General features: G+C 40.6%; 2 protein-coding genes across 9 annotated transcripts; both read left to right on the top strand.

The window, feature by feature from the left end:
• The first annotated feature begins 1,079 nt into the window (after window positions 1-1,079).
• On the top strand, window positions 1,080-5,810 carry LOC105029467 (piggyBac transposable element-derived protein 4-like). 2 transcript variants are annotated; one of them, XM_010902840.3, is made up of 4 exons: window positions 1,080-1,205; window positions 1,412-1,480; window positions 2,035-2,140; window positions 3,538-5,810. In XM_010902840.3, exons 1-4 carry the CDS (start codon window positions 1,199-1,201, stop codon window positions 5,309-5,311), a joined length of 1,956 nt encoding a protein of 651 aa, XP_010901142.2. In that variant the 5' UTR covers window positions 1,080-1,198; the 3' UTR covers window positions 5,312-5,810. The 2 variants fall into 2 exon arrangements, with proteins under 2 accessions (XP_010901142.2, XP_019907966.2); XM_020052407.2 differs by having other exon boundaries at window positions 1,406-1,480.
• Window positions 5,811-6,274: 464 nt separating this feature from the next.
• Window positions 6,275-15,552, top strand: LOC105029465 (cytochrome b ascorbate-dependent protein 3). Of its 7 annotated transcripts, none has more exons than XM_010902836.4 (7): window positions 6,278-6,429; window positions 6,801-6,938; window positions 7,276-7,483; window positions 9,035-9,243; window positions 13,082-13,236; window positions 13,553-13,718; window positions 15,301-15,552. In XM_010902836.4, exons 2-7 carry the CDS (start codon window positions 6,801-6,803, stop codon window positions 15,322-15,324), a joined length of 900 nt encoding a protein of 299 aa, XP_010901138.2. In that variant the 5' UTR covers window positions 6,278-6,429; the 3' UTR covers window positions 15,325-15,552. The 7 variants fall into 7 exon arrangements, with proteins under 7 accessions (XP_010901140.2, XP_010901138.2, XP_019908349.2 ...); XM_020052790.2 differs by having other exon boundaries at window positions 6,278-6,438; XM_010902835.4 differs by having other exon boundaries at window positions 6,278-6,452.
• The last annotated feature ends 194 nt before the right edge of the window (window positions 15,553-15,746 follow it).

Genomic DNA, 15,746 nt, shown 5'->3' with positions numbered 1-15,746 from the left:
GATGCCTGGCAATGTGGTTGGATTGATTTCCTGCCTGTTGGGCCCTGTCCGGGGCCTCCCCCGGGTAGGGCCACAGTGTCACCGGACCCCCCCGTCTCAGTTCCAAGGTGTTACGCTGCTATATTATTGTGCTGGGGGATATGAGGGATGTACTACTAACTTTTCTCAATCTCCTCCAGTTTTACATTTTAGGAGGAGATGAGGTCCTGGTCCACACCTGCGGATTATCTGGTTTGGGGGGCCCGTTGCTGTCCCTGTCCTTGTCCACCTGGTCATACTTCTGACCTAGTCTAAAATCAAATAGACTCTGGATTTAGCCCTGAGAAATGTATTTATTATTCCGAATGGACTCTTAATATCTCACCCAGCACAGCCAGAAGAGGACTGGTCACCCCTCTGAGCCTGGGTCCTCTCTAGGTTTCTTCCTAAAATTCAACCTTCTTAGGGAGTTTTTCCTAGCCACTGAAATTCAACACTACTGTTGTTTGCTCCTTGGGGTTTAAGCCGGGTGTCTCTGTAAAGCACTTTGTGACAACTGCTGTTGTAAAAAGGGCTTTATAAATAAATTTGATTGATTGATTGGTTACATTTATTTCCTAATCCTACTTAGTTTGTGTTAACAATTAATTATTTGTTTTGGGATTTTGACATTTGTTTGTGAAACTTTATGCACATATTTGTTGACTGTGATTTATATTTGACAGTTGCATTATATATTTGTGACTCGCTACTTACAAGTTTACAACATTTTGATTTACATCTCCATATTTGTTGTCCCCCAAAAAGAGGCGGGAACGTGTTGGGAACCAAAGTTTCCGGTTGAGCGGATCTGATGTATGAACAGGGGCGCCGGACGTTAGGACGATTGTAAGGACTCGTGATTCAATGGCCCTAAAAACTTAATAGAACATTAAGTTAAAAGGATCGACATTAAATAATTAACCTATCCACATATCCTAATTTCTTATTTTTTTGACAAAAAGTAAACATCCAGAGAGCCTCTGTATTACGCATTACCCCCCCCAGCCCCCCCCCCCACATGAAATGGTTTGGTCCAGTCCCTACACCTGGAGCGAACAGCACTTGCTAACAAAGAATTGCGATTGAGGGGTCCGGGCGGAATATCAAAGATGCTTCAGCTTACTAAAGAAAACGTGGTTTCCTAAAACAAAAATAAATAAAAGTTAGACTTTTCAAAATGCAAGGTGGGTGTAGTCCGTGAGTGGTGGAAATTAACTTGTTAGCGTAGTCCATAATGAAATAGGCTCCTTTTGTTTTGTTCCCATAGCATTAGTTACTTCATATCTTCACAGACAGTGTTTACATTTCAACGCAGGCGAACGTTTAGCAAACAATCTTTACTAAATCAACTGTCTCTGTTCCTTCCTGGTCCCGGACCCAACAGATGCAGCTTCTGGCTCAGCAGTCCTGCCTGCCCTTCCCCATAACCCTGGACCAGCCGTACTCCCCACTGAAGAAGGTGAGCAGCATTTTGTTAAAACATGTCAGTTGGGATAATTGCAAGGGGTCCGTGGGAATTATCTTTTTTTATAATTAAAAACATTCATTTTCAATTATAAGAATTCAAACACGAAAGGGGGCAAACTAAGACCCGCTTGCCGAATTCGGTCTGCAAATCCGGCCCACGTAAAAAAGTTTTTTGAATCTGAATTGTAATTATTTAGACGTTATAATGAACCAACCGTATTAATGTTTCAATTAGTTTAGATTTAACTTTGTCATTAAACTGTTCAATACAGTACGGGTACAGTCAGCATTTCCTTTTCTGGCCTAAACATAATTTATCAGTAACAAATGTCACCCTCTGTTTAATTTCAAAATCCTGATGTGGCCCCCGAGCAAAATGTTTGCCCTCCATTGTGAGATTTTAATGGGGTCCATAATCCTTGCCGGTGCCCCTGAGGTTGAGTTATCTAGTGTATATTGCAACAGCTATTATTATTATTATTAGTAGTAGTAGTAGTATTAGAATTAGCATTTTAGCAAAGTGGTAAAAAGTTACATTTTCTGCAGCTGACGATTTGGAGAGAACTTTGGAAAGCGACAATGAGCTATCTGGAGCAGAAAGCTTTTTAACTGAAGAGCTTGATGAGGATTGGCACGATCGATTTGAGGACTGGTATGTAACTTTAAATAACCTATTTATCATAAAATAATGCCATACAAATTTGATCAATAGTTATTGTCTGTTTTCTGAATATGTATTTCTCATGTATGTGTGATTTATTGCAGGATTTAATCTCAGACATGTCATGTATTGGATTTTTGAGTCAGAGAAAGATTGAGATTGGAATGTTTGTTCTAGTGGAGTTGGGGGGGGGGGGGGGGGGGGGGGGGGAAATAAGAGCATTTTGTAATTACTCAGTGGTCAGAAAGGGATTCTGCACCAATGCCTAATAGAGAATGACGGTAGGAGGAGGAGCAGCAGGAGGAGGAGGAAAAATAGAATTACCTGTTCCAAATAACAGCGCTAACTCAGAGTTAGACATTGGTCTTATCCTTGCTAATATTAGCCTAGGGTTCCTGGTTGCTAGTTATGGAGACCTAGTTTGTCTTTTTAGCAATTACTTTTAGCAAATACATCGTATAACTGCTGGCTCTGGACATGTTTCTATGGTGTTAGTATGCGTGAAATACCATTGCGTTTTGATCAAATGGTTTTATCAACATTGATTGTTTGCACATTCTGTGTGTACCAGTAATTGGGTATTTTCCTCAATTAACTGTCTCACCTTATACACATTGACTCAGTGAAGTGTTAGGTATAAAAAAGGCTCCGGTAAAATGCTAAACAATGATTTTTCCAAAAACAGAGCCGGAAACGGTTGTATTCAAATTACATGCATTATAATATAGCAATAGATTACTACAAAAAAATATATAGCCAACTATATACAAAAATATCAGCTAAATGTGTAACTATATACAAAAAAACATTAAAACTATTAATATTGGCTCACAGCTTGACCTATAACCTGGACATCAATGACACACAGCCCTGCTGTGCAGACCTGAGTTGTTAGTCTTATTGGTGCCGCCGACTGGGTGGAAGATTGCTCGGTCAGCCATGCAACTAGTCTGGTTAACCGTTTATTAGCAAATCCAGTTGATAAAAACGCATTAAGTGGCATTTCACGCATACTAACACCCTAGCAACATGTCCACAGACAAGTTGGATAGTACTGTGTGTATGATATTTTATGAGACACAAATATACAGAATTGCTAAAATAAACAGTAACTACAGATTTCACTTACTGTTGAGACCAAGTGCTGCCATCTTTGATTCCGAACTCTGGCCCAGTGGGGTTCTTGCGACTATTCCAAACTTGAGGGGGCGTTACAGCTGAAACTTCTGACTTGGAACTTGGAAGTACAACTGGAATGCCTCATTTGTTCTTGTGGAGTCACCTCCCCTTTCACAGTAACCTGAGTTCATAGGGGAGTTTTCTCCCTTAAAATGTGACACTGAAAGATGCTTGCAGTTTCATTGTGTAATTGCTCTCTCCTTTTACAGTTTTTTCAGTGATGATAGTGATGACAGTGATGACTCTGCCTATACACAGTGCCAGTCAAGCACATGTTCTACACCGCCAGCAGCACCTCAACTTCCACTGAGGAGAGAATCTACACCTAGGAGAACACATACCAGGGGGCGCAGACAATCTATAGGGAGCATTCAGAGCTCCCCACTGTGCCGCTCCAGATCACGCTCCCTACACCACACAACACCTGAACAGCACTGGAAAACAGAAAGTGATCCAGATGTCCCACCAGTTCTCCCCGGATTTGCCCCTGCTAGGCCCCCGGGGGTGCAACTGGATAAATCAGCCGTACACAGTCCACTTGAATTGTTCCAGCTGTTTTTCTCCACCAGTGTTGTCAGAAAACTATGTAGCAACACCAACAAGCAAGCTACAAAGAGGATAATACAGGGACTTCAGTTCAAATGGACTGATGTCACCCCCCAAGAGTTACTAAAATATATTTCACTGGTTATTTTCATGGGGCTTCTAAAGCTAGGATCGATCAAATCCTACTGGAGACAGAAAAACATTTTCTCAGTGCCGTTTCCGGGAACAGTGATGGCAAGGGACAGGTGGCTCTTGATTTCCTCAAACTTGCGCATGAGTGATCCGGCCGAGGATGCTGTAAATGACAGCAAAAAGGGCTCATCAGAATACGACCCGCTGTTCCGTCTCAAGCCTCTGATGACCAAAATCAATGCAGCGTGCAAGTCTTTTTACCAACCAAGGAAAAATCTGGCAATTGATGAGAGGATGGTGGCAACGGAGGCGAAAACAGGGATGACACAGTATATGAAACACAAACCAGCAAAGTGTAGGTTCAAACTGTTTATACTGGCTGACTCTTCCAATGGATACACATCAAACTTTATTGTGTACACAGGGAAGTCCAAATTCCACACAGGCTTTGGACGTCCTTATGATGCAGTTGTGGGCCTCCTGGACAAACTGTTTTTGGGAAATGGTTATCACATCTACTGTGATCACGTTTATACAAGCCCTCAGCTATTCAGACACCTGTCTTCTCTGCAATTTAGAGCCTGCGGTACATATCGAGCCGGGGGGATGGGAGCCCCTACATCCCAGCTGAATGCCCTGACCAAAAAGTCCCCAAGAGGCTCGATCAGGTGGATTCGAGATGGCGACCTGCTCTTTGTCAAGTGGATGGACTCAAGCGAGGTGTCCATCTACTCAACAATCCATCAAGCCTACACGTCAGATGCAGTGATGAGAAGACTTAAGACAAAAGATGGAACCTGGAAGAAAATCAGTGTTCCCATACCCACTCCAATAGTGGAGTATAACAAGCACATGGGAGGTGTGGACTTGTCGGATCATCTGATCCAATGCACCACTTCTCACCACAAAGCGACGAGGTTGTATAAGACCATGTTCTTGCACTTTTTGGACATAGCCGCATGCAACAGCTACATTCTACATAAAGAACTATGTACAGAACAAAAGACTAATCCCCTGACACACAGAGCTTTTATGGAGGAGCTCACAGCTCAACTTGCTGGGGCGACTCCGGAAGCAGAGGCTGCAGAAAGGAGGACAAACCACACACCTGTGCCCTTTGCCCCTTTCGACCCAGCAAAACCTGAAAACAGGCCTACAGATGTAAGGAAATACTGTGACCTCTGCAAGGGTAACAAAGCCTACAACAAGACCTCCTGGCAGTGTGGGGCATGCCTGGTGCCCCTCTGCAACCAACTAGATAGGACTTGCTTTACTCGCTGGCATGATGGAATGATGGATTTATGAGGGATAATGTGTGTAAAAACGTATTAGACTGCTTGCACAGAAGTTTCATTAATTCATTGTTCCATTCACATTTTAAAACGAGATTCTTCATTAGGCCGGGTTACAAGCCACCAATCTGAGAGCTATCCATTCTCTTGCTGTTTTGGACCTACTCTTTGGATTGACATACTTTTGCATTTTGAAGGGGAATTATGTTTTTGTTTTGTGTTGGAGTTTGGACTCTGGTATAAACTATTGAGTGTTTTGTTGGTTTGGGAACTGCTGTTTGGATTTAATTGAACTGAATCAACTTCGTTGTGAAGAAGGTTGACATGTTCATTTGCACATGTGTATATTTAACTATGTTGTAATGCATGAATAATGTATGTACACAGTCTGGCTGGTTATCTGTACACACAGGAACAGTCTCTTTTGAACTTGCTTTAGTTTAGCAGGTAGTGATCCAAGCCAATTGTTACGCTGCTGGGACATGGTTATTTTAAAGCTGTACAAATATTAAAGTTTATACAAATAAGCTTTTCTGTTTGTAATTTTTTAAAATGTAGAATTGAATTGATGACAGAATTTTTTTTCTTCTAATTATTTGTAAACATCCATCTTTCCTTTCAGTTATGACTCTATAACTTGTAAAAAAAACCTAAATATATATATATATCTCTCAGAACAGGGGCGCAATGACAACGGATCGACCACTGTTTTTGGGTGCTCGTCACAGAAGTTACAATTCCAGATTCCAATAGGTCATGAATAAAATGTATAGATAGTGTTTAAACCAGGCACTGTAGCGCTACAGTTATTGGCAGGTGAACAAAGACCGACGTGTGCAGCCAGATGTGAATTGACAAGTTAAAAACTGTGGGCGCCGGATGTGAATAGAGAAGTTCAAAATTGTGTGCGCAGTAATGATTTTAACTTTAGGTGTGTTTACCGGTGTTTACAGCTTTTATGCCATCAGACCGAACAGTCCACCCTTGCAGCTGACGTGAGCGGGGAACTGTCCCGTCATGCCTCGCGAAGTCAAATAAGAAACGTCATTGTAAACAACAGTGCGTTTCGAAAGTAATTTACATCTACACGCTTCCTCACTCGATATTGGCATGAGCTGATCTGAGCACATTGTAAGTTAGGTAATGTTGAATAGGTACGTTAATTAGTGGGAAACTAGTTTGTTTCAGTTAGCAGCTCCCTTCTACCAGGCATATCATTTTTGGCTAGCTAAGCTAACTTTACAACCCACCCAAGCTAACCAATTGTTTTACAATGTGAAATGTAGAGTTAAATATTTGATTGAATTAGCTTGGCAAGCTACTTATTGTTTATTAAGATAAACGCAAGATAACGTTTTCAATTTGTTCAATTTGTTGGCTATTTCCCCTTTGGCATCTTTCTTAATTATTAGTGTGCATTCTGACTTCTCCGTCTCTATGTTATGTATGTCCCTTCCTTGCATGATAAGAGTGTCTGATTTCTATTGTTAACACCTGACCAGATGCATGATTATCCCCCAACCCCCAAATGCTCTACACTGAGTGAATGCTTGCCCCTGAGCCAGTGGAATGAGACAGGGGAACTTGGAAGCGAGATGGCAGTTAACACAATGAAACAGGAACTGAAATCAAAGAGCTCTGTGAGTAGGTGGCTTGCTGAGACAAATCAGATTGGCTATTTAAATACAAAAGCTTTTTGCGAGAGACCATTTGGGGATGTTTTAGAGGCAATACAGACTGGTGGAATTGAAAAGTATAACGATAGACATCTACTGTAGTTATCTTTCATCGGTAACATCTCGTGCTGTATTGACAGCTGGTCAAAATGTAAGTTTTTATTGACAATTTCACGTGCTTCACATTTCAGTGAAGAAGTTTGTTTCTACTGGAAATTGTTTTTAATGTGTTTATTTTAATTTTGGACATAGCAATGCAGTTCCAGTAAATTACATCATATTGTTAATCTTTTCCAACTAGCTTGCAGATTGTTCCTCCAGGATGAGATCCATAGTGTCTTTCTATTTCTGCTACCTGCTGTGCCTGTGCCTTGGGATTGCCTGCATAGTGTTGGTGACTACCTGGAACTCCAAGTGGCGTGGTGGTTTTGCCTGGGATGGCTCGTCTCTTCAGTTCAACTGGCACCCTGTCCTGATGGTCACAGGTCTGGTCGTGCTGTATGGCAATGGTGAGTGGAACAAGAATTTCTTTCACTTCCAGTTTTTGGTGCAGGTGGATGTGTTTATGACATTTGTGAAAGATTACATTTTTTTATTTTTTTATTATTGTCCTCCTGTTTGTGTGGTTTTATGTCAGTTTGTGGGTAGGTGTGTTCCATGAAGCAGAATGGCTTTAGTAAATTGTCATAAAATAAGTCCCTTCTCCCCCCCCGGTTGATGCAGGTGAAATAGAAATTAATCAGGACTCCAAACTGCATATTGCAGTGAGTCACAGCTTTTGGTTTGACTAGGTTTTAAGTCCATTAGGAAATGATGTATAGATGTTTCTGCACATGGAGAGCTATGTAAAGCTACTTCAGTGTGAACCTGCTCTCATCTGTGAAGAGAACGAGGTAACAATGGCGGACTTGCCAATTCTGGTGTTCTCTAGGGAATGCCAGTCAAGCTGCACGGTGCTGGGCTGTGAGCACAGGTCCCACTAGAGGATGTTGGGGCAACCCCCTGGGAGTCTGTTTCTGACAGTTTGGTTAGAGAAATGCACACCAGTTGCCCGCTGGAGGTCATTATGTACGGCTCTGGCAGTGCTCCTCCAGTTCCTCCTCGCACAAAGGAGCAGATACCGGCCCTGCTGCTGGGTTGATGCCCTTCTATGGCCCTGTCCAGCTTTCCTCATGCTAGCAGTAGTAGCATGAGGCAGTATGCCTTTTTGTGCTGTGATTTTCCCCTTATTTTTTTTGTGCAGTGTATTTTGGAAAGGACTATTCTCCTGTAGGCTTACATCAAGAATTGTAATCTAACCCTAATTTTAGTCATTTAGTTTATGTTCTCCAGAGTGACATACTTGTGAAATTGGTGCCATTTTCTTTGCCTTAGGGATCAACAATGGATTGTTCGCCTAGCTGGATTTGGGATTTGAACAGTGACTTTTTGGTTGTTGGTCCAACTCTTTAACCATTAGGCTTTATTTGTCGCTGCTGCAACCCAAGGTCAAATTCCTTTCTTTGCCATATTGGTTGTAATTGGAAGTCCTAAGCAGGGGAAGGTTTACAGATGGATAACTCAAAATTGGTATTAAATGGCATTCCATGTGCCATTAAACATATCTTAAATGTATTAAATTCCACTTGATGGAACCTGCAGTTCTCTGTAAATAGCAAAACATTGGATTTTACCCCTATTTGAGATTGAGTTTGACCATATGGAAGTTCAAACAGAGCTGCTTCTGCTTTTTCACCATGTTTTGTGAAAATTTTGCTGTCATACAATGTATTCTTTAGAATTTAGCCATATATTTAATGAGTACCATATACCCATTATTGATTGTTTAAAAGTATATTTTTTAAAACAATTGTTGATGGTGAATGTATACAATCTATGTGAAATCTAATGCAACCCAACATCAGCAGGTAGGCTATAGCCATATAACTTGATTCTGGGACCTTTAAAAATGTTGTCTTTAAAATTACAGATTTTAGTTTCGCATGCATTTAGTGTACATAGTAAAAATTGTCTCAACATCAATCTGTTAACACGCTGATCTGTACCTGTTTAACCTCTAGGAGCAGTGCTATACCGTGTTCCCCTCACCTGGGGGCAGAATAAGCTGCCGTGGAAGCTGTTGCATGCTGGGGTCATGCTCCTGGCTCTGATCTGCTCTGTCCTAGGCCTCTGTGCTGTGTTTGATTTCCACAACGCTAACAAGACTCAGAATCTCTACTCCTTGCACAGTTGGATTGGCATTTGCACTACAGCACTCTTCACCCTCCAGGTGTAGTAAACATCACCAGTCAAACTTTTTGACATACCTACTCAATCAATGGTATTTTTTATTTTTGCCGGACTGCGTAAGCGGATCTGGCCTTGAAGAGCGAATGTCTCTAATGTGAGTGACTGAGTCCGTCCATCCCTGACTGACTGGCTGACTACCCCTTGTCAAATAGTGTAGGGGTTAGAGATGTGGGCTACGCCACAACAGGTCCCGCGTTTGACTCCCGTAACAGTTTAAACACATTATGCCTGAGGTTCAGGACAGACAAACTTGTGTAGCTACATAATAGGAAGCCTAAAATCAAACAGTTCTGGTGGATATTAGGATTTGTTCAGGATAGACAAACACTTTGCTGCCTACATGATTCTCTTGTCTTTTCACTTTACAAAAGTCAGCTGTCGTCACCTATATTGATAATGTCATTCATTAATGGCTAATTAGCTGTTGAAACAGCCAGTGGTCAAAGAGGATTTGTTCAGAATAGACAAACCTGGCTGGCTCAAACCTTCTGTAGCTACGGGAAGCATAAAATGAAATGTTTACTGTAGTGATGGCCAAACAAGGCTTCATTAGCTTTATTTTAGCAGCAGGGTATTATGCTGGAAGCACTCAGATTTTCATTATCACAATTAAAGCCCTAATTGAAATGTATAAGGCCATATAGTTGACAATCTAGTATGTAAAAAAACAACTGCCGAACGAACATCAAACATAAAATGACAGACTTGATTAACTATATCTCCTTATATAGTTCAATGATGGCTTTTATTTTGAAAAAGAAAATCTGAAGTAGCGATGCTAGCATAATATCCTGCTGCTAGAAGAACGACCATCACTAGTTTACTGTTATATTGTGACTATTTCTGGTGGATTTTCAAATTCTTAGCCTTTCTTCAGGATAGTCAAACACTTCACTGGCTACACGATTCTCGTCTTTTCACTTGACGTTAAAGTCTGTTATCGTCACATTGATACAGTAGTTATTGTATCAATGTCATTCACGATTGGCTAATAAGTAGTTAAAATGGCCAGTGGCAAAAGCCATAAAGGTAAAAGATGCTATTGGTGGTGGTGCTAAAATGAATAAGAAACATTACAAAATTTAACACAATGCCTAATGGCGTCTAGCGACATTTTACTGGCTAATAAGCTTTTAAGACGGCCAGTGGCAAGAGTCATGCAGTTCATAGATACTTTTTGTGGTGGAGGTAAACTTAATAAGAAACGTTACAAAGTTTAACAAGATGGTTAATGGTGTCTAATGAAATATTCAAACTTGACGATGTTAATGCCTGACAACATTATATAATGTCAATATGCTATACTGACACCCGGTAAATGGTCAGCTCTGTGGTGTTGTGGTTAAAGACACAGCCTTCCACGTGGGCGACCTGAGTTGGAATCTTGAGAGGGCAGCCACCATCAACACTTCCTATTTTGGGCGGCTGAACTAGGCTTGCCTGGTTTCTTATTTCTAATGACATTGTAGATGAATAATGAAGACATCGGAACTATGAAATAAGAGATACTGAATTATTTAGTCATCAAAAAAGTGTTAAACAAATCAATATATTGTTATTCTTCAAAGTAGCCATCCTTTGCCTTGATAACAGCTTTGCACACTGTTGGGATTCACATAACAGCTTCATGAGGTAGTCCCCTAAAATGCTTTTCCAACAGTCTTGAAGGAGTTCCCACATATCCAAAGCACTTGTTGGCTGCTTTTCCTTAACTCTGCGGTTTCACTTATTTCGACCCATCTCATTTGGGTTGAGGTCAGGTGATGCAGAACCATCACTCTCCTTTTTGGTCAGATAGCTTTTAAAGAACCCTGGAGGTGTGTTTTGGGTCATTTTCCTGGTGAAAAACGAATTATAGTCCCGTTAAGTGCAAACCAAATGGGATGGCCTATCGCTGCAGAATGCTGGCGTTTCTGTATTTTGAGTGTGCCTTGAATTCTAGATAAATCACAGACTTGGAATTACACATGCAGTGATCACCCATTCACCCACGCTGTCTCTCACAAAGACGTGACGATTGGAACCAAAAATCTCACATTTGGACTCTAGTCCAAAGGACACAAAATCCCACTGGTTTAATTTCCATTCCTTGATTTCTTTGGCCTGAGCGCTTCATGGTATTTGCGACTGCACTTGAAGAAACGTTCAAAGTTCTTAAAATTGTCCGGATTGACTGACCTTCATGTCTTAAAGTAATGATACTGTAGTTTTCTCTTTGCTTATTTTAGCTGTTCTTGCCATAATGTGGACTACTACAGTACAGACATGATGCTCTTTTGTATACCCAAACCACTTTGTTAACCTCTGTAAACCCCCCCCAAATGTATTAAGAAAGAAAGCAATGCCACAAATGAACTTCTAACCGCTGTTCATTGAAATTCATTCCAGGTGCAGTGGCGTCAGACTGGGGTGGGAAGGGTACTGAGTTTATAGGGCCCTAATGTGTAGAGGGGCCCTAATGTGTAGAGGGGCCCTAATGTGTAGAGGGGCCCTAATGTGTAGAGGGGCCCTAATGTGTAGAGGGGCCCTAATGTGTAGAGGGGCCCTAATGTGTAGAGGGGCCCTAATGTGTAGAGGGGCCCTAATGTGTAGAGGGGCCCTAATGTGTAGAGGGGCCCTAATGTGTAGAGGGGCCTTTGAAAATGTTTGAATCTTGAATAAAGAGGGGAGGGGCCTTCAGAGACCACCTATGTACAGGGCCCAGAATTTTGTGCTACACCCCTGTCCGGGTGACTACCTAATGAGCTGTTTGAGAGAATGCAAAGTGTGTTAAGCTGACATCAAGGGTGGCTACTTTAAAGAATATACATTATGAAATGTATTTTGATCTGTTTACCTCTTTTTGGTTACTACATTATTCCGTGTGTCATTTCATAGTTTTGACATCTTCAATATTATTATATAATGTGGAATATAGAAAAAATGAAGAAATACCCTTGAATGAGTAGGTGTGTCCTAAGGTTCCAACTCAATGCAAACATGAAAGCTGTATAATTAAAAGAAAGATATAGCCAAACACGTATTTGTTTCATTACTTCACTGCTGATACAGTCGACTGTATCAGCAATCATATTTTCAGTATATTTAACTTTTTATAATACAGAAATAATTCCACAACTGTGGACTAATGAAACAAATCTTGAAGTCCCGGCATTGGTTACCTGTTTGTTTTAGAATTGATTTGAAAATAATTTTTCAATGTACATTTGGTGATTTTTGGCCACTGGTTGTAAAAGTTGCACAGTTAAGCCAAAATGGTCCCAGAAAATGTAATTTATGTGCTGCTGTGCCCCATGTCTAAATCACGTGTTTTCAAAGTTAGAATGTAATTTTTAACTTAAGTATGGTAGTTATTATTGTGATTCTATTTTATGCACATCGAAACAACAAATTACACATCCGGACCATAATGGGACGTTTAGAATAAAGTCTCAGACTACATGTTTAAGACTGGTGAAGCACTTCACGTGGCCTTGCATAGTTGTGTTCACGCAACCTAGTAACTTAACCTATTAATTAGTGCTTACCTGGGGGCATATTAACTACTGCACATACAGACTTGAAATCGTTTCCCCACTGTAAGCCCCACCTATACCCAGTTGTGGTTTGTCCAAATCATCAGTTGACCAAAAGCATTAACTACTGCTTGTAAAAAAGCAAGGGTGCTCTTAAACATACCATGTGTTTACTATATATCTACTTAATTGTTTTATAGTTTTTGGTGCACTTTTATTTTTGTTTCAGTATTTATTTAATCACTTTGAAATGCATAACAAATGCATGCATTGGATTTGGCTGAGCCTATGTTTTATTTTCAGTGGGTGCTGGGCCTGGCTGGTTTCCTCCTGCCCTGCTCACCCATGTCATTCCGCAAGCTGCTGAAACCTGCTCATGTGTGGATGGGAGGCAGCATACTGATACTCAGCGTAGTGTCCTGCATCTCAGGGATTAATGAGAAACTCTTCTTTGCACTGTAAGAGACTCCATTAACTTTGTGGTTTTGTATACTCATAGTGTCTTAGACTGTGTTGATCTGTTATCTATGACCAAAGGTGTCAATTAATAATAATAATTCATAATAATATTTCCCAATGTTTTTTTATTTTTTTATCACAAGTTGCGTTTTATAATATCATGACCTATTTCATAATTTTATGGCATATTTTGTAATTTAATGATGTTCTTCATTTAATGCAGTGTTTCATAATTTAATGGCATATTATATTAGCCTATGTTGACTATATTCACACAAATATTTAAGGATTGTTTTATTATTATTTTCTTATCAGAAAAGGAACCACCAATGGGACACAGCCATATGCCAACCTGCCACCTGAGGCCTTGGTAGCTAACTCATTCGGAGTTTTGATCGTACTTTTTGGATTGGTGATCCTGAAGATTCTGTCGAATCCGCATTGGCAGCGACAAGAAGCTAGTGAGGACGTGAGTTACAGTGTGAGTGCAACCAATCTTCTCATGTCATAGGGTCAAGCCTGTTTTTGTGACAGAGTGCCCCACTAAATGTGATGTGTAACTGCTAGATCACATTTTACTTACACTATATGGCCAAAAGTATGTGGACACCCAACCATCACACCTACAGTATATGAGCTTGTTGGACGTCCCATTTCAAAACCATGGGCATTAATATGGAGTTGGCCCCCCCTTGGCCGCCACTCTTCTGGGATGGATTTCCACAAGTTTTTGCAGTGTCTATTCAGCCAAAAGAGCATTTGTGAGGTCAGGCACTGATGTTGGACGAGAAGGCCTGGCTCAAAATTGCTGTTCCAATTCATCCCAAAGGTGTTCAATAGGGTTGAGATCAGGGCTCTGTGCAGGCCACTCAAGTTTCTCCACACAAACCTTGTCGAACCATATCTATATGGACTCCGCTTTGGCATTGCGCATGTTGGTGTGAGGCCTGCATACAGCTGCTCGGTAGTGATGTTACAGATGAGACCATAGCTCAGAAATGTGTTTCGAGTATCTAGGGCAATTTCTGCCGAACCCTCGTGCCTAGACTTGTATCGTTTTCAGAGAATTACGTCATCGATGACAAACGAGGCCTTGGTTTCTGTAGGACCATGTGATTAGCTCGTTGCGCGTTTCGGTAGTTGATAAAAGGAAGCAAAACTTCCCTTCATGAGTTGTCGTTGTTGTGAAGTTACAGGAGCAATCTCAGTCCCCTGTTAAAGAAGCACTTTTATTCCCCATTTGAACCACACAAATGTCACACCTCTTTATTTCAATCTTCCTGTTTTCTCTCATTTCTAGACAACGCAGTTACTCAAAAATGAATAGGTTTATTCTTCTTTTTCAGCAATGCATTTAAAAAAAAAATCTCTGGAAAATATTGCAACACACTGGTCCCAATGATACCTGTAACTTTAGTTTTTGATTAAATTACATGAGAAAACCGTTGTTTCTTCACTACGTCAGGTTACACCAACTATTGTTTTGGGTGTGCAAAAATATATTTACCAGCAGGTGTCACTAGTGTGCACTGAGTTGCATGAGGCCTTGAGTAATGTGCATACATTACTTCACGCAGCCTCATCTCGCCATCACTACTGCTCGGCCATGGTAGCCCATTTCGTGAAGCTCCCTAGTAGGGCAGACATTTTACAAACTGACTTGTGGCTAAGGTGGCATCCTATGACAGTGCCATGTTGAAAGTTATTGAGCACTTCAGTATGGCCCATTGTACTGCCCATATTTGTTTATGGAGATTTCATGGCTAAGTGTTGGATTTTATGCACCTGTTAGCAATAGGTGTGGCTGAAACACCTGAACTGAATAATTAGTAGGGGTGACCACATACTTTTGGCCATTTAGTGTATGTGGGAAAATGTTTTGTAGTTTTATATTTTCAGGTTTGTGTATCATGTTTTTAGCATCCTAATTTGATCTAAAACATTATTTGAATATATTTTTTCAAGTATTGCTGTTATACATTCATACTAGGTGAACACCTTATTCACAGATTATTTGCAAGTATTTTGTTAGTTTAAACACGCTTTAATGTTTCCACATGCAGCCACTGCTTCAAGACGACAACTAATAGAAGAAAGGGAGGAGGCTTCAATCCTGCGTTCAGCCGCTAAACACTCTACAAGCTATCCATCCCTGTTAGCAGCCTTTGAGTTCAATGTTGCCTTAATCAAATGCTGAGATTGTACAAGCCACGGTTTTAAAAATCTTAAGCAATAATACAGTATATGTCTTGACAAGATGTACATATTTATTAAAGTGTAGTTTTGACATTTCTGCGTAATAAACCAAAGATTTCGGGTTATTATTTGTGAATGCCATTCCTTTGGTGCTAGTCTCAAACTTTTATAGGTACAATTTATCTTGGGAGTATTTGAATTCTTTACATTGACCATTCCATGCATAGCAATACAAAAAATGAATAAGTTGGGAAGAGAAATTTGCAGCTACAGTAGGACTACTCAGGAAGAAGGATTCTTTGACATGAGGGAT

Source organism: Esox lucius, chromosome 13 (assembly GCF_011004845.1).
Source record: "Esox lucius isolate fEsoLuc1 chromosome 13, fEsoLuc1.pri, whole genome shotgun sequence".
NCBI classification, from domain to species: Eukaryota; Metazoa; Chordata; class Actinopteri; order Esociformes; family Esocidae; genus Esox; species Esox lucius.
The sequence above is the reverse complement of the archived record's forward strand: the minus strand, read 5'-3'. Positions and strand labels throughout refer to the sequence as shown.